Genomic DNA, 27,112 nt, shown 5'->3' on the forward strand with positions numbered 1-27,112 from the left:
CGGAGCGTTCCCTCCCCAATTGACATTTCGACTTGTCAGTTGTCACGTACTATAGGCACTTTATCAGCACCGTCATAAATAGAGCGTTTAGATAACTACATCGACTCTTATTATCTGACCTATGTTTCTTCATCTCCAAGGGTTGAGTAGGTAGTTGCTGTAGGTAGGTAGATTTTCAATTATTTTGAGCATGATTAAGTAAGTACTTTTATGCATTTCTTGCTTGTAAAGAGGGAGAAATAACTGGTTTTACAGAAGTAAACTGTTTAGATAGTTTTATAATATCGATTAACTTTGTTATAATTATTTTTAGTATGTTTCTACGGCTATACTCACGTATCCAATCGACGTTAGCCCGGGCAGCTGCACGCGCGGCGCGCAGTCTTAAACGCGACGCGTGCGCGAACTGACCCCCTTGATGAAGGACCCCGGATGGGTTCGAAACTAGTCGGGCTAACGTCGACTATATACGTGAGTATAGCCTATGGTATAGCCGTAGAAATATACTAGATATATATTATAATGGAAATCACTCACGATAGTTTAAACTTTGCATTTTTATAAGTGCAAAGCAAATTAAAACAAAAACAACTTAATTATTGTTAATAACATCACTAACTTTTTGTATTTTAATTATAGTCTCCAGTCTAGTGCTCTTTAAATTAAGATTACGAGATAATATTATTGTTAGAAGCAAATTTAAAGTGGTTAGGTTATATTATATATACTTAAATCGTTTTAGCCTTACCTTATTATGTTCAATTATAAAGCATTTGATATTTACGTAATGTTGTTAGAACAACAAGATTGCAGATTTCCTAAATCCCGTTTTATAAGGTTAATTATTTAGTTGTTCATTCTATAAAGACTCGGCTTATACTTTTCATGTCAGTTAGATATAATATTCAACATCATTTATTTGCAATTTGCTATCGTCTGATGTTCACAGAGTTAATCTTTTATCTATTTGACTACGAGGTCGTAACGTAATTCCGTAACAGAGAGAGCCCTATACTAACTTCTCGCCATGGATAGAGTATCATCATCATGATCAACCCATCGCCGGCTCACTACAGAGCACGGGTCTCCTCTCAGAGTCAGAAGGGTTTTGGCCATAGTCTACCACGCTGGCCAAGTGCGGATTGGCAGACTTCACACACCTTTGAGAACATTATGGAGAACTCTCAGGCATGCAGGTTTCCTCACGATGTTTTCCTTCACCGTTAAAGCAAGTGATATTTTATTTACTTAAAACGCACATAACTTCGAAAAGTTAGTGGTGCGTGCCCGGGATCGAACCCGCGACCTCCGATTGGTAGGCGGACGTCCTAACCACTAGGCTACCACAGCTTTAGAGGATAGAGTATAGTAGATTCTAATCGTATACCTACACGTGTCATAGAACTCGTGAAAATGTTCCTCAAGGAAACACGTGAGTTAAACCGACTTTTACTACTTAGTATTTGCTCAATAGGAATTATGAATGCTTCCTTTGTTTTCACAACATATTTTACTGGAAAATTGTACATGAAATGAGAATAAAGTTTTGAAAAGCTCACGCCTGACTGCGGATAAACGTCGAGCTTGCTACACTTTACATTTAATAAATTGTTAGCGATTTATTAAATGTTCGTACAGTCTAGTTGGTTTGGTATTTGATCTAGATATCGACTGAGCTGCCAAACCGTTTAGAAGCATTATAATAAAGAGGGGATCAGGTTAAGTCTACATACGAATTTGTCTTCCCTTTTTAAAATGCGAATGTAGGTATAAGCTTCGCCTATTTAGAGATTTATGATATCTTTGGCTAAGGTACTAATTTTAAATCGAGATTGGCTAAGCATAACAAAGAAGAAACAAATTATATCGGTGACTATAAAAACAAACCCGTGATTTTTTTAAAAAGAATATTGACTATATTAAATGAATATTCCCCATTCCTCTCCAACTAAGCGTCAAGCTTGTGCTAGGAGTAGGTACGACAATAGTGCAAAGGGCGGGGTTTGAACCGTCGACCTTTCGGTTTTCAGTCTACTCCTTTACCCGTTGAGCTATTGAGGCTCTAAACTTTAATGACACGGTAGGTACATACATATTCGACAAAAACCATTATAATATTACGAGAACATTTCAAGTATAGGTACGCGAACAAAATAAACCGTAATAGAAACGTACGCTGTAGAGTAGACAAATCGAAGATGGATTTATTCGAAACGGAATCTTTTCCAGGCAACCTTTCAGTCCGAACAACAGAAAAAAAGTAAAAAAATTGTTATGAAAAGAAAAATATCATATAAAAAATATTACTCAACAAAAATAGAGCTGCTTTAAACGTATTCACTAAAACTTCTTTTATTTTTTTCTATATCGTCGGTATTTTTAGTTTCACTGAAGCGATTTCAGAATATTGGTAGGGTACTACCTGCTACCCTAGTTCTTTTCTAACCTTGTATTTTCAGTGAAAATCCCAGTTAAATCGGATCAGTAGTTTTTCCGAGGAGCTCGAATAAATAGAGGGTTGTAAAAATATAGTTTATTCCGTGAAATCCCAAGAGTCTTTTTCAATTACTTATTTTCGTAAATAAATGTAGGTTCTGTAAAAAATGAATGTCACGAAATAGATTGAATTTTTTTGAAAATTCCACCCCCATTCTATATCTAAATAGTGGACGAAAGTCCGTCATTTTTCAAGTTGTATTTGTGCTTATTTTATTTGGTATATTTGGGCTTTAGGGTAAAAATTAAGAATCACGTGATTCACTACTTTTAGAAATTCCACCACTCACCAATTTTCCAAAAATCCGTTCTAGCCAAGGCGGGGTGGAATGACTAGTAATTCATCTAAGCTAGTAATAGGTATTAGATTAGTCGGTCTTTGATATTATACTTATATTATCAAGGATAAGATCTACTTTAATCTACATATTATAACCTGGAGTAATTAACATTGAACTGAAGGCTGAATCTCGAATGGATAGGCTACCTATAAGATTTAGGTATTCAGGCGCTGAATTCGTACCTAGGTGGTCTAGAGTACCTATCTAGTTAGAAGTTACCTACCTGTCGTCGTACACTATAATAGACAGTAGAAGTTACTAAGCAGCTTCTGAGTAACCTTAATCCTTTTACGGTTATTAAATTAGGTTTAATTTTTTTTCTACCTTTCCATTTCAAGGCAAATGCAAATCATACCTAGAATAATTATTATGGGCTTACCTCTTAGTTCATATTATACAACCAGTACAACGGTTGAAATTAATAGTTAATAATCGATCCACCTGTAATCTGTCGATAAGTTCCTTAGTTGTTAAAAAAATCATACATTTTTTGACAAATAAAGGACATTGCTAATGACCTTAATTAATAATAATAAATCCTGTGTGTCTATAAGTACTTCACAATCTATTTATTTGTGAAAAAATGTAGGTAGGTATGCTCTTTTTTGCCAAGTAACAATTTTGCTAAGTCACTTATTGACAGATTACAGATAATCCATACTAATATTAAAAATGCGAAAGTGTGTCTGTTTGTCTGTCTGTCTGCTAGATTTTCACGGCTCAACCGTTCAACCGATTTTGACGAAATTGGGTACAGAGGTAGCTTGCAATCCGGAGAAGGACATAGGCTACTTTTTATCCCGAGTTCCCACAGGAATTTTAAAAACCTAAGTCCACGCGTACGAAGTCGCGGGCATCAGCTAGTCTACTAATAATTTCGCCCAAAGGCGTACAGCGTAAATTATTAATTAGTTAACGAACCTAATATCCGAGAATATACCTGCTTATTTATTAGTTCTATTAGTGTGAATTTACCATAATGTGGTTTAGTTGCGGCCTAATTAATTATTGACTAGACGTCGAAAATCATAATAATATTATCAGACACTTGAAGTAGTGAAATTCTCTTCCCAATACCTATAATATATTCTTTATCAACTACTTACTTCTTTATTGATATTGGACAAGTAGGTATAACTGCAGGGCGATTGTCTAAAACCTGCATCAATCATTATTACAATCTCAATTGTTCTGATTGGCTGAATTTGTGCGATTCTTGTTGCAACAATGCATTGTGGCCAATAGTGAGCGAGCATTAACCAATCAGAGATGATTGCGATCGTGACATTGTAGCTGTCAAACAACCGCGGTAGGGCCACTGGTTAAAGAGGTGAAGAATACGATGAGATTATACTCTTCACACTATGTATTTGAATAATCCAGAAGAAAAATGTAAATGCAATAAACTATTACTATTATTTTTTATTAGTCGTTTCGTGACCATTTTGTACCTGCTTAAGTACAGCGTTTCGCAACGCCACTCAGCGCTTTCTGTGCACCGAGAACGGAAGTCCTTCAAGTTAGAATAGCCAATTGTGCTTTTTTGAAATCTGGATTAATCTGCGCCTACGTCTTATTCCGTGGACAGCCAAATCGACAAAGGAAATTGTATACTCTGGTATACCCCTTTTTTCGTGAAGAAGATTATCACGAATACTACCGGCTACGGGGGAATGCGGTGGTAATATCGGAGTCCTACTCGGCCAGCGGGTGTCTGCCGAAGCAGACCCACGAGAACACCGTTAGAGGCATGCAGGAACCACAGCATGCCATACAACTCGAGGATCGTACTGAGAGTGACAGACCGCCCCTCGCCATCACTCACAGGTCAATGTGGTTAAGTATGTACCTAGATTACGTGTTGTGATGGTCTACTCCCTCAGACATGACATGACTAGCTAGACAGAATTTTACTATTACAACAGTTGCAAAACGCGGATATAATTTAAACGTCTTTATTTCCAGAAAACCTTTTCTCTGACGTCCAACGTGATATCCAAACCAAACACGCATAAATATGTCAGAAATTCCGGGATTAAGCTTTGTGTGGTGAAATATCACGCTGCATCGGAAATTCTATATATTTTTGTAACCAGAAATATATCGGACGACATCGCGGGCGATTTATTTATTTTGAAATTCAACACTGTCTGTGTTTTAGTCTTCTGAAGATGTTACGGGTAGAATGACCGATGAATCGGCTACAAGGCTACGCGACCCGTCGCTTTTTGCTCAAGCTTAGGCAAGATTAGACAAAAACTGAGGCTCTGAAAAGAGCACATGATCTTTACCACGATACCATTCATAAAACAAGGTTGTAGAGAGGTCTCTCCATGAATTTTGTAATCTTCTATATTTACCTAAACATCTATTGTATATTCGCATGAAAGGTAGGCTTTTATGAATAACTTAATTCTATATAATATTTTATTATTAAGTTTGTACTTGCATATTTCCTTACAAACTAGTACAAGTACAATGTACATGGATGTTTTTTTATGAATAAATTACTTTATACTTTTATCTAATTCCTTGGTGGTCACAATTTCTCTGTTAAAACTTGTTCCAACCGATTAAAATCGGCTGCAACTAGTTTAAACCGAATATATTAGGTGCAACTGGATTTTGCCGCGACAGAGCTAACTTAAGCGAGCTTAGAGAAAAGATAGATAAGTAACCTTTGACGAAAGGAGTTTTTATTATTTTAATCATGTTGCTGATAGTAATCACTATTCGCTACTGCAAAAATTGATGTCAGACATTTTCCTGACCGTTGAGCTATTGAAAGTAACCACTTTAGATGGTAGGAAGTTGAACTATGCATTTTAAAATATTGGAGATTTACGATTATAGCAGTTATTCCATTAGGCACAAATCAAGATTAATGTTTGTAATCATCAGCATATTATCAAGATTGACACGTACATTAATGAAAGTATTCGCCAGATGCCAAGTGTTTGTTTTTCATCGCGCATCACTCAAACCGGGCGGCCATTGGTGGTATGAATTATATTCTAATAAATGCCAAGACACATTATCATCCTCGCATATAAACGGCACGCTTTGATCTTCCGGATGTGCCCCTCTTCGGTGTGGCTTAGCAATGGATTTATTGGAACTGCAAAAGATTTAACATGTGCTTAAACTAAGTAGAACAAACTAGGTGTAGCTTAGTATCCACCTAAGTATTTATGCGAATGAAAAATCTGTTATAAAATTTGAAGCGTCAACAGTTCAAGGAGTGGACTGAAAACCGAAAAGTCGGCGGCGCGGCGCGGCGCGGCGGTCCAAACCACGCTATGAACCAAATTAATTTTTATAGTAAAATTTAGTTTAACAGATTTTGACGAAAGACTAGCTGAGATAGCTTGAACCCTGGAGACAGACATAGGCTACTTTTATCCCGGAAAATCAAGAGTTCCCTCAGGATTAAAAAAAAAACCAAATCCATGCGGATGAAGTCGCGGCCACCATCTAGTATTATTGTTATATGTATAAATACTTGGAAGATAAGTTGGCCGCATATTCTTCAGTTCAAATAAGAATATAATTTGCTGTTTAATACTGACTCGCCTTCTTGCCAGTTGTGTTTATTTTGATTATATAAGAAGACTCGTTTCATATTTGCTTATTCTGTATGCTTATTTATTTTATTTATACAAGTACATAGCTTAGTACTATTATATTATTCTGCTAGCTACATCGTTTATTAGCGTCTTATTTTTTTTTAAACGTCACTATATGCACTGTCGACAGTGCGTGCTTTTTTGTTACAAGTACGCGATAGGTCGAGATGGCAATCGGGGTATGAAGCGGGGGGACGCCCCGCACGGCGCACACCCGCACGTCATTCACACTATCTCGCACCGGGCTAGCGCGGGGGCTGTGCGGGTCCCCAGCCCGATTACCATCTAGACCTGTCGCGTACTATATTTTGTTAGTACATTTTTCTACCTTTTGAGATGGAGGAAGGAGCTAGACAAACTTTTACAGTATAAAGCGGTTTGCAGTTCCCATAACTAGGAACTAAAGTACATAGTAAGTACTTCGCACAGGCAGTTATTTACATAGGTAGTGCAGTTAAGGTAATGAGAGTTCTACGAAACTAACACCGTTTATGAGAACACTTGAAAAAGCTGACGTCTAGGATTTTCGCCCATTCCAAAAGAGCTTTTTAAAAGGTCCCGTTATTCAGCCTTTATATATAAACTAATAGCCTGACCTACGCTTTTTCTTCACTGTAACTGTGACTTTAATTTGTTAAGAAAACTTCAAAGCCCTTCACGAATATTGATATAACCTAAAACGTCTGTAAAGAAAACTTTTCAAAGGAGTCTTTCATGTATCAAAACGGTTCAATATTTTAAATTAATTGAAGCGGTATTCACTCTGTCAAGATTCTAATTTTGTAGAGCACCTACTTAAAAATATGCTGATTGGTTTTATTTCCTCGCCGATCTCATCTGAGAGGAAAAGTGAGGTTAGTAATGAATCTCGATATATAAAAATCAAAGTCCTGTCTGACTGACTGACTTATATATCAACGCACAGCCTAAACTGCTGGTCCTAGAGACATGACATGTTGAAGGTGTGTCCTTTGTAAGGAGTAGGTATGTATCCACTAAGAAAGGATTTTTTGAAATTCCACCCCTAAGTGGGTTAAATAGGGGATGAAATTTATAGTTTTTTTGCATGAAAATTGGTATTTGGGTTTTCGGTCATAAATGAAGAAATACGTGTTTCAGGATTGTTGGAAATTCAACCCCCCCCCCCCCCCCTCGATTTTCTAAATTCCATCCGAGCCTGGCCTGGCCCAGAAGTCTGGGCGGGTCAGCTAGTCTTTACATATGAAAATACTTTTTTTTATTTTATTTTTATTCAGATACAAGTTAGCCCTTGACTGCAATCTCACCTGGTGGTAAGTGATGATGCAGTCTAAGATGATAGCGGGCTAACCTGGAAGGGGTATGACAGTTTTTATTAAACCCATACCCCTTTGGTTTCTACACGGCATCGTACCGGAATGCTAAATGGCTTTGCCGGTAGGGTGGTAACTAGCCACGACCGAAGCCTCCCACCAGACCAGACCAGAAATTTAGAAAATTTTAAAATTCCAAACCCCTGCCAGGAATCGAACCCGGGACCTCCCACTATTAAGACCACAGCGCTCACAACTGCGCCAAGGAGGTCGTCAATTCTCTCTAGACTTGTCTTGACAGACCGCATTTCAATCAACGCAAAGCCTTACCAACCCGCTGGGGACTGGGGTTAGAAACTTTTTGATGGTAAGTCTAGGTTTTTTCATGACTAGGCATACACTAGGCTACCGCGACCAAGTTTGAAAACGTTCGAGTTCGAGGTCATCCATTACATAATTATACAGATAGACTAAGTTAGATGTATCTGTAAATCTAATTAATAAAGTAAAGGCATTCCGAACCAGTGGTAGATGCATCCGACTATTCGTAAGTACTTGTAAAAGTTTATTCGAATAAAAAAGATTTTTATTTATTTATATATTTATTTAATGGATGACCTCTCTCTGCGTTCTATTCCTCATAGCTGAGGGTACTCTTTCTATTAATTACATAATGGTAGGAGTTTTCTTGGTATATTAATGGACGACCAAGTACTTATTATGACTTACGTTGTTACAACAGATAACTAACTTAGTTACTTGACTAATCTAAATATTTAAAAGGAAAAGGTGACTGACTGATTGACTGACTGATCTATCAACGCACAGCTCAAACTACTGGACGGATCAGGCTGAAATTTGGCATGCAGATAGCTTTTATGACGTAGGCTTCCGCTAAGAAAGGATTTTTAAAAATTCAACCTCTAAAGGAGTGAAATAGCGGTTTGAAATTTTTGTAGTCCACGCGGACGAAGTCGCGAGCATTAGCTAGTCCATTCTAATTTGCAAACAATACGGACATCGGAGTTAAGGACAAACAATAGATCTACGAGTAAATAGCGTTAGATAGATAGTAGGGCTGATTCTCTTGTTCACAATCTCTAAACTAAACTAAATTAACATTTCTAAATCTAGTGCTCTCCTTTTCCGCAAGCAACATTATGAAAGGGATAACATTAGATTTAGACGTGTCATTTTAGTTGAGTTTAGAGATTGTGTACAACGGAATTAGCCACAATGGGGCCGATTCTCTAGTACACAATCTCTAAACTAAACTAAATTAACAGGTCTAAGTCTAGTGCTTTCCTTTTCCGCAAGCAACATTATGAAAGGGATAGCAATAGATTTAGACGTGATATTTTAGTTTAGTTTAGAGATTGTGTACAAAGGAATTAGCCACAATGGGGCCGATTCTCTAGTACACAATCTCTAAACTAAACTAAATTATCAGGTCTAAATCTAGTGCTTTCCTTTTCCGCAAGCAACATTATGAAAGGGATAGCAATAGATTTAGACGTGATATTTTAGTTTAGTTTAGAGATTGTGTACAAAGGAATTAGCCACATTAGCTGCTTAAATTAGAGTTAACCTTGGTTTCAAAATTGAAAATTAATAAAATTGCCCCAACTTCATTAAGTAATTAAGTTTCAATTTTGGATTCCACTTTAATCAGCCACCCACACGAAGCGACGGAATTACTTTGCTGAGGGGAATAATTATTTCGGTAACTCGAAATTTGTCAATTTTGTTATGTGTACCTACTAGATACACAATACCACAAAATTCCTGTCTGTTTGTCACCTTTTCAAGGCTTATCCGTTTATTTTAGCGATTAAACTTGAAACTATCGTGACTGATTTCCATTATACATGTCTCACAACCGGCTTTACTCACGTGTTCGTCGACGTTAGCCCGACTAGTTTCGAACCCATCCGGGGTCCTTTTTCACAGGGCTAGCCTCGACTAAATACATGAGTAATGAGACACTTATCCGTTTAATCGATTTGACGGGTACAGAGCTTAGATCCCGCGACGGATGAAAAATCAAAGAGTTTCCTTGCGATTAAAAAACCGGCCAAGTGCGAGTCAGGCTCGCGCAATGAGGGTTCCGTACTACAGTCGTATTTTTTCGACATTTTGCACGATAATTCAGAAAATACTAATTATTAGTTCATGACCACAATTTTTTTTGTGTCATCTAACCCTAAATTCACGGTTTTCAGATTTTCCCCCAAATGTCAGCTATAAGATCTACCTACCTGCCAAATTTCATGATTCTAGGTCAACGGGAAGTACCCTGTAGGTTTCTTGACAGACAGACGGACAGACAGACAGACAGACAGACAACAAAGTGATCCTATAAAGGTTCCGTTTTTCCTTTTGAGGTACGGAACCCTAAAAAAACGAAATCCGCGCGGTAGAAGTCGCGGGCATCATCTAATACTTTGATATAATAAAAAATTTATAACAGGTACTAGATACCTAGGTAGTTCTATACGTTTTATTAATAAATTTTTTTTTTTTTCGTTTTTCCGTATTCATTACGGGGTAAATGGGGCACGTTGGAGCCTTTATTACCTCCCATTCCTTGCGCACTGCTCAGAACCATTACGTCTCACTGCTCAGACATAAATATAAACGAGCTAGTTATTGAACATTTGCGCCAAATTATGAAGAAGATTGTTAGAAACTTCTTAAGTTATGTTATATAAAAGGAAAAGCTGACTGACTGACTGACTGATCTATCAACGCACAGCTAAAACCACTGGACGAATCAAGCTTAAATTTGGCATGCAGATAACTATTATGACGTAGACATCTGCTAAGAAATATTTTTTTAAAATTCATCCCCTAAGGGGTAAAATAGGGGTTTGCAATCTGTGTAGTCCACGCGGACGAAGTCGCGGAAATAAGCTAGTTCATAATATGTATAACTCGTAACTACGAACTCATCTGCAGTAGCCTGACCCTATATTTCTTCTAAACAAATTTTGGTCATGGCCGCCAATCTATACGGAGACTAGTCAACTACCGAGGAGATGGTACAGTGCACAAGTGCATCCACAAACACGGGTGCATTCTGTATTCTCTAACTCTTTGTCCGATGGGATGGTAATTCGATACGTCTAACGAGATAAGGCTTGTGGCGCAAGGTCGACGCCTTTACGTGTTTTCAGACGTTTTCAGACGAGTAGGAGTGTATTGTGTAACTATGTTACACTAGCCGGCAAGAATAATTATTGTACATCGACCTTTAGAATGAGATTTCGGCTTTGTAAAGCGTTGTCTCTGTCACTCATACCTATGTGACGTTTTGTCGGTCTCGACGACAGAGACAACGCTCTACGAAACCGCTATTTATTTCTAAAGGTCGATGTACAATATTTTTTGACGATGATTACGTTTTTCTTACACAATTGGGGGGCAGTCCGTGGTAACAAGATAATATGTAGTATGGGCCGCGTATAGCTTCTCTTACCTTCAAAAAGTCGTTCCAAAAGTCGCATATGGGCCGTTACAAAAGCAGTGCCGCAAACGTTGCGTTTTGTTACTATAATTGAATTTTCCAGTGTGACACAAACTTTATTGTTTCATGTTATCGTAGCTGTTATCGTTCTAGATATTCTGTAGTGTTCACTCGTAATTTTTGTTTATTGGCCTATAAGATGTTCAATGTTCATTGTTTGCCTGAAAATGCTCTCGCGAGTTTAGAGCTGAAGATAAAACTTTATCTTTTTATTTTAACTTTAAATCTCGTATAGAATTAGCAAAACGCATCGTTATTGTGTTTTTGTACTATTTACCTATGGGCTTGATAAGACTATTTAACCATTTTCTGTGAAAACATTTTTATTATATTTCTTGCTAGTTCTCCTCGGTAGGAAGGGTAGTCCGAACCAAGCCGTGGTAGATTCAGTTGACGATTCAAAAGCAGGGAGGTATGTACTTGTAAAGATACCATAACAGCCATCTAGGTGTCTATGTATTTTAATACCCTGAGGAATACGCCAAAGATTATTTTTAAACTAAAACCTGAGAAAACTTTAACCTTGTTACAGTACGCGGCAGAAAATAATGTACATCGACCTGTAGAAAGAGATAACGGTTCTGTTGAGCATTGTCTCTATCGTTGAGACCGACAAAACGTCACATATGTATGAATGACAGAGACAACGTTGTGACGTTGACAAAATATGTACATTATTTTCTGCCGCGTCCTGTAGGTAAACTTAACACGTAGGTAGGTTAGGTAGGTAGGTTCTACATAAATAAAATCAACATAATCATTGGAATCACGAATATAAGTCCCGCAAATTGCTAATGCGCGTGGCCGCCATTTTAGTGACGTCAGCACAAGATTGAAGTTTCGAGCTGATGGTATATTTTTATTTCGTCTGACGTCAAAATGACGTCATTTCCATGATAATGAGACATGGTTCCAGCGCAGTAGCAATTTGCGGGACTTATACATACTTTCCTAGTTTAGTTTATTATTCTTTATTGTACACCAAAAAGAAAAGACACAAAAAGAAACATGTAAAAGAAGAATATACAATTAGCGGCCTTATCGCTGTGAAGCGATCTCTACCAGGCAACTAGGTTGAAGAGGATTTAAAGGCTAGTGAAGCTGGGTTTAAGGTGTACGTAAGTTGTTACATGTGGAAAACTTTATATTTATGATGTACGATTCAATTTAGAAAAGTATTTTTACTAACCATAAATCATTTCTCTCGTATGGTTGAAATCGCTCTAATCATAAAACTTCTCGTATTACTCACATTGAAGAATCTCTGGGTCATTGTCCCGGATCGGTCTTCGCACTTGTGATCCCGCGTCATTGAAGCCTACCTCTTACTCTGATTACTGCGATTACTGCGGGGACTTAGGTGTGTGGTGCCTAAGCTACTTATTTAAACTATTAATAATTCTTTGTTGCGATTTTGGGAAGATAGGTTTTTTTGTAAGTGTGGCATCTATCCAACAGTGGCATCTATCCATACTTTACCCACCCTATATTGAGTGACGAACATCATGATCCCGCGTCATTAAAACCATCATGTTGCTCTGACTCCTGCGATTGCTGACCCTAGCTCATTCAACTTTTTACTCTCCATAATTTTAAAGGTCTTGGCTTTATAACTTTTATATTAATTTAACTTTATAAGTTTTCGCTTAGACTTAATTTTTAACAATAGAATGAACTTTATTACAGCCTGAAAACTTTATTGAATAGCATTAAGTGGAAGATTTCAAGTTAATATTGATGTTTTTTAATCTAAATATATAAAATGAAAAGGTCTGGACTGACTGACTGACTGACTGATCTATCACACAGCTCAAACTACTGGACGGATCGAGCTGAAGTTTGGCATGCAGATTGCAGATAGCTATTATGACGTAGGCATCCGCTAAGAAAGGATTTTTGAAAATTCAACCCCTAAGGGGATGAAATAGGGGTTTGAAATTATGTAGTCCATGCGGACGAAGTTGCGAGCATAAGCTAGTGTCTAATAAATACGAAAGAATCATCAGAAAATTGGACCATAATAGGAGGAGTCTCGTTTGTTTTTATCTCCAGCCATTTCCCGATTAGAGATGAGATAGCCGGCAGAACATAAAGCATCAGGCGTCTTGCCCCTCGTTACATGTTTGTTTTATGTTGTTTTATTATATCTTTTATTGCCTTCACTTTATCGTCACTGCGTAAAATTTTCACGGTCATAGACGCTTGAGTGAGTTGTCCCACTCAACGAAAAAGGTTAGGAGTCAAATATCAAATATCGACGCACGATTCACTGTCTCCTACTAATTCTTTATTTATCCGTTACTAGCTGATGCCCGCGACTTCGCTCGCGTAGAATTAGGTTTTTAAAAATACCTTTGGAACCCTTTGATTTTCCGGGATAAAAAGTAGCCTATGTTACTCTCCAGGTCTTTATCTATACCCATGCAAAAAATCACGTGAATCTGTTGCACTGTTGCGACGTGATTGAAGGACAAACCAACAAACCACAAAACCAACAAACCAGCAAACCAATAAACCAACAAACCAACAAACCAACAAACAAACACACTTTCGCATTTATAATAAGGGTACTGATTGGATGTTAATGTTAACCGTTAAATTTTGACCCCCCAATAAAAATCAGAGTGGATCGCACAAGCAGGACGTTACTTTTATAGACGCATCCTTTCACAATTGTACTATGTAGTCATTGGTTGCCATTTCCCGATATTATGAAAACAAAAGGATCGTTTGAAGGTGGTCTTGCTTCTAGCGAATCTGAAAGACATTCAGCTGTGAAAGAGTAGGCTCGGGAAATCTTTAAACTCAAAACTCTTACTCAGACTGTTGGCAATGGAATGGATTCTTAGTTCAGTATCAAAAGATGTGATGGTAAAGTTACAATATCTGGTTCAAAGATCGTGTTTAATTGCTTGTAAATTGATTTTTTCGATCCGCCCGCTGCCATGTCAAGGACGCTATGAGCTTGATGAGAAACTCGTTAAGGTTGTAAACAAGTGTGAATTCTAATATTAACAATTTAGTGTTTTTTAATCCATACCTACTAATATTATAAATGCGAAAGTGTGTCCGTCTGTCTGCTGGCTTTTCACGGCCCAACAGTTTAACCGGTTTTGATGAAATTTACTACAAAGCCGCTTACATCCCGGGGAAGAACAGGGACTACTTTTTATCCTGGAAAATTAAAGATTTCCTAAAAACCTTAATCTAGTTATAAATATTTTTTAATTGCTTTGGTACGTACAATACGCGGTACCTATAATACTACAATAAAAAAGATTTTAGGTGATTTGTTCGGGTAACAGAGCGAATATTTATTAATATTACTGGATAGGTTTGTGCTTGGCGACAGTTATGATTTATGGATAGCAATGATGAGGTCTAGGTTGGAGCGCGCATACCTAGAAGATGTGTCTTAACTATTGTCTTAAAGGTAATCAAGGTCGTTCCAAACCTTAGGCGTTCGTATCAGAAAAGTTGAAGTTTCGTGACAATGGTTAAAAGGATGTTCACGGTTTCTCGTTGTTCTTTGGTAGAACGGTGAAGGAGGAACTGGAATTTGTACTTTAAGTCCCGAGTCTCTGAAATCATTGTCGTCTTCGTCACTGTCGTATTCGTTGCCGTCGATCGAAGTCCACTGCTGGACGGAAGTATTTTGTTATTGCAAGCTTTTCACATGTATTGTGCAGCTTTTATCCAGTTGTTTCCAACTTTCCGATGATCTGGGCATTAGGATTTGGGGTTCTCATATCTATTGTACCTACGTCATCTCACCTTAAATAACATTTGTGACTAGAACTTTCAAAATATTTTTTATGAATTTCAAAAAGCATCCCCAACAATAATATTATTATTTTAATGATTAACAGCCGTACTCGCTAATCGTTACTTAAGATTGAGTTAAAACGAGACAGATTTATGTGAGAGATATAGATAGCTCTGTCTCGTTTTAACTAAACTTAAGTAACGATTAAGCGACTCTGAGTGCGGCTGTGAGGATTTAACTTCATTATTTTCTACCTTAATTTGGTTTAAGGTTTTCTTCCAATAGACTATTGACTATTCACTTTGAAATTATAATTGGCGCCTACGAACTACGGTTCGACGACACTGGGACTAGCTTTGAAGTCTGCAACTATTTTTATTGGACGCTATAAAGCAACAACTTCACCGGCTTACATTGATTGCGAATTGAATTTCGCTCGACTAATACCTACTTCGGTACCTCCTTTGTATTCTTGGTACAACATTAATTGGTAATTTCGATCAAAAGCTTCTTGCTTCGTGCATTGTATTTTTGATTGAAATTAAAATTATATCAGCTAGAAAGTCTCGTGTGGAGCATCTTAATACAAACTCAAAATTTATTATTCAAAATTAGTAGACGCTGTATTTACACTTTTGGAATATCAATATTGGATTTAATAACTAAATAGAATATATCTCAATTCTATTATATAAAAGGGAAAGGTTACTGACTGACTGACTGATTGATCTATCAACGCACAGCTCAAACTACTGGATGGATCGGGCTGAAATTTGGCATGCAGATAGCTATTATGACGTAGACATCCGCTAAGAAAGGATTTTTGAAAATTCAACTCCTAAGGGGGTGAAAAAGAGGTTTGAAATTTGTGTAGTCCACGCGGACGAAGTCGCGAGCATAAGCTAGTTGAGATATATAAGTAATGGTCACCGACAACTTGAAACTAAATAATTTATAGAGCTAGTAAAGTGTATAAAGTATTTCTAAAGTTCAGACGCAATTAAGAAAACTTTGTCTTCTCAGTAGAACCTGCATTCCGAACCGGTGGTAGAGTCTTGTCATAAGTGGCATCAGGATGTCCTATATGTTTTTTTTAAAACGTTTTAGAACAAAATTCTTCACTTTGCGTCTTTTTCTGCGATCTCACCATAAAATCAATCTTACTACATACTACTACCTACCTAATAAATTGTGAAAGTTTGAATGTTTGCTATACTCTTTCACAAATTGACTGAACCGATTTGGCTGTTCGGAATGAACATAGCTTATACCCTGAATTTACACAGGTGCTACTTTTATCCCGGAAAATCAAGGAGTTCCTGCGGGATTTTAAGACAACATATCTACGGCTACGCGGATGAAATCGCGGGCATCATCTAGTAATAAAATAATATACTGATAAAATTCTTCGAAGCTTAGAAGACTAAGCTTCGAAGAAAAGGAAAAGTGGAAAGTATCTAATAAGTAATATCAGCTATAATAATATGTTCACTGTAAAATTCCATAAAGTTCCATCTTTAGAAAGTTAGGTACGAATTTTCGGCTGTCGTAACAATGTTACATGTTAAGCAGAACACGCTAAAGTTTTCGATTCACTCTCGCATCATCAATTTTCGTCTGTCGAGTTTTATCACACTAATAATATATACTTAAAGGCGAAAGGTTGTATGTGTGTGTGTGGTGTGCGGTGTGTGTATGTGTGTGTGTGTGTGTGTGTGTTTGTGTGTGTGTGTGTGTGTAAAAACTACTGGACGAAATTGGCTGAAATTAAATGAATGAATGGAGATAGATTATACGTTTGATAAACACATATTATGCTACTTTTATCCCAAAAACCAAAGAGTTCCCACGGGATTTTCAAAAAACCTACGCTAACGCAATCGCGGGCATCAGTTAGTATTTCTATTCTTTTCTTTGTTAGCTCACAATCATGTTTAAAACTAGGGCAAACAAGTTAGGTATTAGGTTTTTTCACTGTGAAATATAATAATTTTTGCGAAAAAGAATCGCGGCTCGTGTTATGGCCCGAGAAACCGTAGGAAGTAAGGTTACTTGTTACGTACATAATTTGCTTGATAATTTGATCGATAAAAGCTAGCAGCTTCTTTTATATAAGTAGGAAGTTGGTACTGAGTTCATGTTTAGTGGAACTGCACTAAACCAGCCCGCGGGAGGCGCGGGGTGCCCGCCGACACCTGTTTTCGCGTCGAAACAAGAAGCCATTCGCGGTGCATCGGGCAAACAAATTGTACAAGTCAATCATGTGTAAATTGTACATAGTTATTATATTAGTTAGTACACAGTCTTTCTATAAACACATCACCAGTTCAATTACCGGTAAGGTAATGGTAAATTTGGAAAGGAGATGGCCAAAAATTGTATGGACGCGTGCCCCAGAATGTACAGAGATGATAATATTATGTGCTATTTAATAAATGTACAGAGATGACATTTATTAGTAAAGATCTTCTATTTTAAGAAAAAAAAGAAGTTCCATGTTGTTTTGCAGTCGTGGCACTAAGTTTGTGATAGGCAAAGTTCAGCCTGGGGCAAATTTTGTGCATATCGTTTATTATTTCTAAATCACTTGTCTCTCTGGCAAGAGGTAGGGGCTTGAACTCCGGAATTCCGGTTTTGGTGTAACTCCAGAGCGTAACGTAAATTGTAACTTAAATAATGCGTTTAACTTCAAGTTAAACGCATTATTTAATCTCATTAATTTTTTTAATGTCAACCGATAGTCGTCCACTGCTGGACATAGGTCTCTTGTAGGGCCTTCCACACGCCACGTTTGATGTCGTCCGTCTGCTTAGTCTGCTCTTCTTCACATTAGGTGTGCGTATTCCTCGGACCTTAGGAAATCATAAAACCTTGACCGACTATTTTTCACGCTCGAAGGAAATTAATATACTTACGATCTATGTTATCATTCATTTATTATTATATTTCAGTAAAGTTGAAACAACGTACGTCATACCTCATATTCATCATACTTTCACAGCTAAACACAAAAGGTATTATAATAAAAGAGTACAAAAGTGCTTTCCTAGTACCTAGTCACCTAGCAAAGATAATTGAAATATCGACAGATAGAACAATGCAACAAAAACTTGAGATTGAAAATAGGAGTCAATTGGTTACTTTACTTACAAACGTTTACTCTGCAGCCATATTATATGCCAGAGTTCTCTGAGGCTGGTTATTTACGTCGCAGACCGTGGTATATTAGGGAAAACAAAAAAAGAGCTAAAAACTGATTCTGACTATTCAAGAACGTTTAAAATAGCACGTCATGCACATTTGTATTATCTTGTGGCTGCAGCGTAAGGCTGCCTCTCATCTTCTTAAACATAAAACAGTAACAGTTAAACTAGTTGTGCATGTGAATTCTTTATATAGGTATAAAAAGTATAAACCAGCACTAAGAAATTACAACCTTTAAAAATCTAAATTGACGCGGACGAAGTTTCGGAAATCACCGAATTGAATGTAATGTAAAATGAAAATGATCTATCTGATTGATAGTTTTCACACGTCATAAAACTTGCAATGCATCCGCGCTAATTTCTCGCTACGCATCATTGCACATCCCTGGTCAAAAAACACCTATCCTTAGTAGTTACCTTAGTATAGAAAAAGATCTAAGTAAGCGGCGGGACATAAACAAAACGCGACAGTGGCGGGCGCAGCACATCTTTCATATTATTCAATTGAAAATGTATGCGTTTATGTATTGCGTTAGCGGTGCGGCGCCTAAGCGGTGCCACCAGCGGTGTCATCCTACATAGAAATTGCTGTACCATGCCATAGGATGCATTACGACTTCCTTCAAGCATATCTTACCGCACACAAAATATGATATACATACTAGCTTATGCTCGCTACTTCGTCCGCGTGGACTACACAAATTTCAAACCCCTATTTCACCCCCTTAGGGGTTGAATTTTCAAAAATCCTTAGCGGATGCCTATGTCATAATAACTATCTGCATGCCAAATTTCAGCCCGATCCGTCCAGTAGTTTGAGCTGTGCGTTGATAGATCAGTCAGTCACCTTTTCCTTTTATATATTTAGGTAGATGTAATATAATATGTTCCGTGCCTAAGAAAATGTCTCCAGTGCCCGGTCTATACTCCAGGTAAATCTCCTAGCACCAACACAACAATTAATGCCGCCGGCTAATGGCTTTCTGCGAATACAAAGCTGCGTCACGGCAATGAATAATCTAGGACAATTTGGTGTGACCCCGTGAGGTTTAATGTAAACAAATGGTAACTTTTATCAAAGTGCTTTTTATGTAAATTACCTAAATATATGTCTACTAGATGATGCCCGCGACTTCGCTCGCCTGGCTTTAGGTTTTTAAAAATCCCGTTGGACTTTTGTTTTTCCAGGATTAAGCTTATATCTACCCATTTCCCGGATGAATCATCTCTGTACCAAATAGATGACGCACGCGAATTCATCCGCTTGGATTTAATTTTTTTTTAATCTGTGGGAACTCTTTTGATTTTCCGGGCCAAAAAGTAGCATAATGTCCAGTCCCGGGATGTAAGCTATCTTTATGAATTTTCATACGGGTTTCACCAATGAATAGATCCCTCCTTCGAAAATGTTTACTGCACTGAGCACTCTGTAGGTTTTTATTGGGCCTTACCGGTAACTAGCATTTTATGTCTTACTATGAATTTAATGAATTTAACTACGATATCCGTCCGGTATCAACCAAAATTAAATAGGTACGTACGTGAGCACCGTCGTCTTTCACCATAATTTTTCAGTTTTAAGTCTCAAAGATGTTCTAGTTTAATTGAAAAAAAATAAAATATTATGTCAAGGAGTTTTTTTCTGGATAACCTAATGAAATGTTTTCAATAGGGTTTGCAGTCTTTGAAAGTGCAAGTTCTTATTTAGTTCATTATATCTATTTATTCATCATTTGAAATAATTTTAACATAAAATAATGTTGGTATAAAATAAAAATAAACGGCGCATTATTTTTGTACGCCATCCAGCTATGTATAGTTTGCGACAGGTCGAGATGGCAATCAGGGTATGAGGCGGAGGCCCCGCACACCCGCACGTTACTCGCGCGTGCCCGCACCGGGTTAGCGCGGGGGCCGTGCGGGGCGTTCCCAACCCGATAGCCTTCTCAGTCTGTCGCGTACTATACGCGTTCGTCAAGTAGTGGCCGAGTGTATTCGCCGAGCACGGGGTCAATGTATGCAAAGGACATCAAATTATCTCCGGTACAGAGTTAGTAAATTATCTAATCTCACCTACAACTTGCAACTGCTCTATTCCAGCATGAGTACCAGAATGCAATAACCGCTAACTTATCTATAGAAACTTGACTGCCATGATCTACCTCACGTGGTACTTTGCTACTAACTTTACATTTGCAAGTGTAATTCTGACTAAAGTTGGTCGCACACATATTCGCTGTATGCGCGGCATACGCGGAACACAGCACCCTTTCTTTTACTAAAAAACAAAACGTATAACATCTACGCCTACCGCGGATGCATATATAGTACGTGTCAAATGCGCCAAAAAATACGGATTTTGTTATTACCACATTCCTAATAAACCACGTCGTTTTGAACATTGAAATAAGAAAGAAAGAAAGAATTGTGTCTTACATTTTTGGGAGAATACAGGCTGTGCTTGCTAAATTATGGCTCAAAGTAATGCAGTATGTACGATGACTACTGACAGGTGTGCGATCATCATTAACCCTGGATGTAATGCAAAGCTTTTTATTATAATTATATTTCAAGCTATTGGAGCGTTCGCAAGCAGGTCCCGCATAGTTTAAAAATGTAGACAGACGCTAGCTTTGATTCGTAACTACTTTGTAGCTAGCTAGCTATGATTTGTATAGCAACATAATATTGTATTGGTCAGGTTGCGCTTCCTATATCAATTACTGCGTCTAAAAGAAATGCGGTTTATGCGGAGATAGCTGTGTGATCATCATTAATGCTTGATGTAATGCAAAGATTATTAGGATCAAGTTTCAAGCTAATGGAGCGTCATAATATAAAGATAAAGGGTGTTTCATTTTGCTACATTACGGGGGCTTAGAAAACATTTATCATTTTAATCTGACAGTCGAGACTCGAAACTCTTACACCTTGACACGTTCAACAACAATATACAAATGGAAAATTATATTTCAGTCTAAAAATGATTACGAAAAGTATTTTCATAAAATCAATCTGTCTGAAGGACATTTGAAGAATATTTTAAGAACCAATTTTATTAGGGCTTACAATTTTTTTTGGACTCGTGAGGAGTGAAACTCGGCATTGATATTGCTTTTCTGTAGAAATTGGTAATGTTGCGTAGATGTATCTTATTATTATTATAGTTAATGTTTGTTTTTCAGTGTCTGCAATGTGCAAATGCTGAGTGGAGTCCATTTTGGTACCACACACCACGCATCTTATTTTGAATGATTTTTTTATGTGTTCCTACTTTCTCTGGCACAAAATAAACACTTGTTCTTTCTTTCTTTCAAAAGTATGAAAGCATGCGATGAACAGTGGCGCATGTCAAAAAATATTTACTGTCTTAGTTACGATAAAATCTACACATACATACTTAATATAAAACCGGCCAAGTGCGAGTAAGAATCGCGCACTGAGGGTTACGTACTACAATCGTAATTTATTGACATTTTGCACGATATGTACACTGTACAGGTAAAGCCCTTTCATATGATACATATCTATGATAGTTTCTCATTTTTAGGGTTCCGTACCTCAAGAGGAAAAACGGAACCCTTATAGGATCACTTTGTTGTCTGTCTGTCTATCTGTCTGTCAAGAAACCTACAGGGTACTTCCCGTTGACCTAGAATCATGAAATTTGGCAGGTAGGTAGAGCTTATAGCTGACGTTTGGGGAAAAATCTGAAAACCGTGAATTTGTGGTTACATAACACAAAAAAATATATATTGTGGTCATGAACTAATAATTAGTATTTTCAATTTTCTAAGTAAGATAACTATATAAAGTGGGGTATCATATGAAAGGTTTTTACCTGTGCATTCTAAAACAAATTTTTATTTATTTTTATGTATCATAGTTTTTGAATTATCCTGCTAAATGTCGAAAAAATATGACTGTAGTACGGAACCCTCATTGCGCGAGCCTCACTCGCACTTGGCCGGTTTTCGACTGAAGTACGGAACCATAAAGATATAAAAAAATAAACACAAAATGTACCTAATTTCTAGGTTGATCAAAATTGTGCAATAGGCAAGTGCTATAGAGATAAAATGTCTCTGGGCTCTGGCACGTACGGTAAATCCGTTGTGGTGTGATTTCCATTATCAAGGTACGACAGTGCGCGTTGCGGTCGCCAACCGCTCGCGCCGCAGCCTTCGGTGTTTCAACACGAATTAATATCATATTCCCAATTGCCCGGCCTGCGGCGAGTATCGCAAATTGTTTGACTAAATGTATTATATTATGTTTACATGAAACCTTCATGTTACGTACGAATACAGAAAAAATATATACGAAATTCAGTCGATTTTATTGAGTGTAGAGAAACTTTTTTATTGACATTCGTTATATATTAAAACTTTGAAGATATCATCAAATATTCTACTTGAATCTGGTGACTACTTTAACTTGGCCTAAGTCAAGTATTTACCTATAGTCCCCGACAGGTTGAGATGACAATCGGAGGCGGGGGGACGCCCCGCGCACCCGCACGTCACCCGCGTTCGCCTGCACCGGGTTGGCGCGGGGCTGTGCGGGGCGTTCTCTACCCGATTGTTATCTCGACCTGTCGCGCACTACACTTACATAATGTATTACCTTAAGGCAGTACCTTATGTTATTATTATCCTTATTATCTCAGTCTCTGAAATTCAAATTTTGCACACAAAAAAATAGATTTTTTGTGCAAACATATTTGATAGAGATTAACTAGTGGCAAGCATTATTTGGTATTGCGTCTTTGATAGATATGAAAATAAATGTCATTATATTATTAATAATTAATTATTATTAGTAATAATATAATAACGTCAACCTAACGTTACTACAAATTATTTAAGCTCAATAACTAAAAACACAATCATAATTATTATTATGAGCTTTAAGATTTTTTCTGTAACGTTAGGTTTATGTTGAAAGTTTTTATTTTGCATTATAATATTGCGGCACGCGTTACGTTGAGGTCGTTTAACAATAGAATCGGTCTCCATATCGCGCGAAACGGCACGATCGGCGTTTGCGCAGTCAGTGAACTCTTGTAGAACAATGCAAATGTGGGCCCACAATTTCCTCTTCCGTCTATATCCACTACATACATACGCTATACTCTAACATTCATCTGTTTTAAATATTGTACTTTTACTACATTATTTACGATTTCCTGAAGTTAATCTTTGTTTTGTCTTGTTACAGGAACTGCCGTGAAATCCAGAAACCGTCGGTCCTTAGAAGCACCTCATCCTAAGATCGAAACTGCACTAGAGTCTTCCAAAGTATCTCCTAAAAATAACTCGAATACACATTTTGGATTCAAATCTATTTCCATAAAATCTTCATTAACCAAAACTCCTGAAAAACGCCGTAGTTCTGATAGTGGCAACGGTAAGCCAAGTTGCATTCCTTTGTCAAAAAAAACTCCAGAAAAACGAAATTCGATATCTCCAGTTAAACACGAATCAATCAGAGAAGCAAATTTGAGAGTAGATAACTCTAAAACAAAATTGGATTTTAGAAATAGATGTTTTCGAAGAAGCCCTGACAAAGCAAAAAGTGATTCAGAAAACTCGCGAAACGATAGAATACAACGAGCTCAAAAGGATAATGAAAGTCTTAACGAAAAATATCATAATTCAAAGAAAAGACTGATTAGTTTAGATAATTCTTCGAAAGACGGTAACGATACTAAAAACATAAATAGTAAAATTTTATCAAATGATAGTTCTAACGCAAAATTCAACGTGGATTCTAACGTTGGTGGGTTAAATAAATCAAAAGCTGCCACTAAAATGTCTACACTTCACGAAACTGTGAGACCACATGCGAGCTCCCGACTTTCCCAAGACGTGGACAACTTAGCTGCTTTCACTAAACAAACTTTAGATAGAGTTAGTAAATTATCGAATAACTCAACTAGTAATAAGGTTCATGTGACTTCCACTGAGACTCCTCGATATGATACTTTATTTACATCAAGCCCTGACTCAAAAAATAGCAACCATGCCTATAATTACGGTCTTGTTAATGAAAGACCAGTTATGAGTAGAGGAGTAGCAGAAAGATTAAACGATATAGACGCAGCAGGTCAGAGGCTTATCGACTTTGAAAAACAAAGTGCAATGTTTTCTGATCTCAATAATGATTTGTCTAGTCAAAATCGCCGTCTTGATACCTCGTCGACGTCTCACCATACGCCTGTGTCAATATTAAAAAGAAAGTCACTTCACGAAGAGAGCAATACTGCGAATATTCCCAACCATACGATAACCACTCCACCTGTCACATTTTCACCTAGCGTGGTTGAACCGCGTAATGGTCGCGCTGGTCGTCAGGGTATTTTAAAGAAACGACGTAGTTTGGATGAATCACAAGTAGCAAGACGAAGGTCTTGCAGCCCGGAAGTGTCATTTGCTGAAGATGGTTCTCCTAGTAAACCCATCTTAAAAAATAGGAGGTCGTCCTTGGAAGACGTTGTAAGAAATAGATCTCCTGATGGGCAAATACAAGGAATTTTAAAAAGAAAAATGAGTCGAGAAGAAGACCACTTAAATGACAATGATATTTCACACGGTTCTCCCGAGCCACATGGAATTTTAAAACGAAAATCAAATTCAAGCTCTAGTAGCAGTACCACTTCCTCTCACGTATCGATTGCTCAGGCTGTGCTGCTAGCAGCTGCTGGTGGAGCTGAACTCGTCGAAGAAGACAAAGAAACCGTGAGGCCTATACTCAAGAAAAAGAGTTTTTCTGAAGAACGGCCTTCTCCAGATGTTTTATTGTCAGAGACACCGAAACCCATACTAAAAAAGAAATCGACTGAACATGATGATTACGATTTTGATCTTCCGAAAAAACCAATTCTAAAGTCATCGAAAAAGCTGTCTGGGGACGAAGGACATACTTCTAGTTTCGATATGAGCGAAGACGACCGAAGTTCCCGAAGACCGTCCTTACTTAGATCGCGGACTTCAGACCATTCTGGCTCAGAATGTGAAGCGGCAGTCAAACCGATTTTGAAACAGAGAGGCTCAAGTCTAACCAGGGAACGCAGCCAATCGCCGCGCCCACGGCTCTCGTTCTGTGCAGACAACGATGTAAATATTAGTGCGACAAATTTTAGTAGTGATGCGAGCGACTTGTTGGCGGCTGGACCGCGGCGTGTCATAAATCTCGCTGCCGACCCGGAAGAAAGTTTCCCGAGTGCAGTAATTCGTCGGCGAAATCAGCGGCCTAAAGCGAATCCCCGGTCAATGAGCTTAGTGTGTGACGTGAATGACGAACTTATTTCGATTTTAAACAATCGCCGTCTGAAAGTGGATGAGGACTGTGAAAACGGTAATTGTGATTGGGATAGGGATAAATCGGACATTGAAAACAATCGTAAATCTTTTCCATCAATAGCTTCCCGAATAAAGAGCATGGAAGAAGCTCTAACTAAAGACAATTTTGTGAAAGATCAACCTTCGACATCCAAACTGAAAAACCGTGATAAAGAGCGGCACAAAACTCAACCAGTTACCATAGACGAAATGAGATCAGTAACTTCAAGGTAAGGAAATGTTGAATATTTATATTTTTACTCCTGATACCAGTCACATGAGAAATTCTAGTAGGTCGTGACTCATGCTACTCGTGGCTCAAATTTTTTGCATCTGCACTTCTTATCATCTTTGTGCAATTTTTCTTATGTTATTACCGTATTCTAAGTTTCGTCTATCATTTTTAACCTCCTCGTTCCGCATGTGTGGAATCCCTAAATATTATTTTCATTGTTCAAAGGTGATTACGCTTTTGTGTCGATTGTAGTGGAAGTAGAAGCGAAATTTTGGCGTCTCGCCATTATTTTGATGAGCAAATGCGAGGCGTGGGCATCTATCAAATGTTTTGATGCTTTTGTTTATCATGTTTTGATTAACATTAAATGAGAAACTCTACATACAATATTTGATACGCCCATAATATTTGCAAACAATTCAAAATACTGTCATCGCTTTTTTGTAGGTATATCAAAAAAATGTGTTATTATCATTTGATGAATTTTGATATTTTCTTGTGTTACTTGTTTATCATTGCATTATGTTATGCATCCACGACATAATATGTTCAACTTAAGGGTTTTTTAAAATTTATACACTAGCGCTTGGCTGCAATCAGATCTGGTGGCAAGTGATGATGCAGCCTAAAATGGAGCGCGCTTGCCTAGAAGACGCCTATTCAAGTATTCACTCTTGACTTGAAGGTGCCCATTTTATAATTGGAGGGGAAAACTGATGCTGGAAGGGTGTTCCAAATCCTCCTATCAAGGTCCTAATATTTGTACTTGCCTAGTGGACAAGTTTTTTTTTTCTATTCAGATACAAGTTAGCCCTTGACTGCAATCTCACCTGATGGTAAGTGATGATATAGTCTAAGATGATAGCGGGCTAACCTGGAAGGGGTATGGCAGTTTTTATTAAACCCATACCCCTTTAGTTTCTACACGGCATCGTACCGGAACGCTAAATCGCTTGGCGGCACGGCTTTGCCGGTAGGGTGGTAACTAGCCACGGCCGAGTGTTGTTAATCAGCTGATAAGGTATCTAATTGCCGTTTCGTAATATCGGTAAACATTATGTGCTAATTTTGTGTGGAGTCTGACATCATCTAAAGTTCCGTTCAATATTTGAACCATTTTCAGTATAGTTAGTGCAAGAGACAAAATTGGTCAGAGCAACTTTATAAAAAAACAAAATTATTGTAAAAAATTGTAAAAAAGATGTTTCGATTTTTAGATGAGTGGCCTACTTTCGATTTGTAAGTAATTCTTGTATTATTTAGTTCAGTAGTATTCATATA

At 37.6% G+C, this 27,112-nt stretch overlaps 1 protein-coding gene across 7 annotated transcripts in view; it reads left to right on the forward strand.

The window, feature by feature from the left end:
- The window catches only part of LOC117988249 (supervillin-like), a 256,319-nt gene that overhangs the window by 103,377 nt on the left and 125,830 nt on the right, over positions 1-27,112 (forward strand). For all 7 annotated transcript variants that reach the window (XM_034975364.2, XM_069502873.1, XM_034975366.2 and 4 more), the window contains one exon: positions 23,474-25,826. In XM_034975364.2, coding sequence (XP_034831255.1) covers positions 23,474-25,826 — 2,353 coding nt within the window. The remainder of the gene's footprint in view (positions 1-23,473; positions 25,827-27,112) is intronic.

Source organism: Maniola hyperantus, chromosome 14, assembly GCF_902806685.2.
Source record: "Maniola hyperantus chromosome 14, iAphHyp1.2, whole genome shotgun sequence".
In the NCBI taxonomy this organism is placed as follows: domain Eukaryota; kingdom Metazoa; phylum Arthropoda; class Insecta; order Lepidoptera; family Nymphalidae; genus Maniola; species Maniola hyperantus.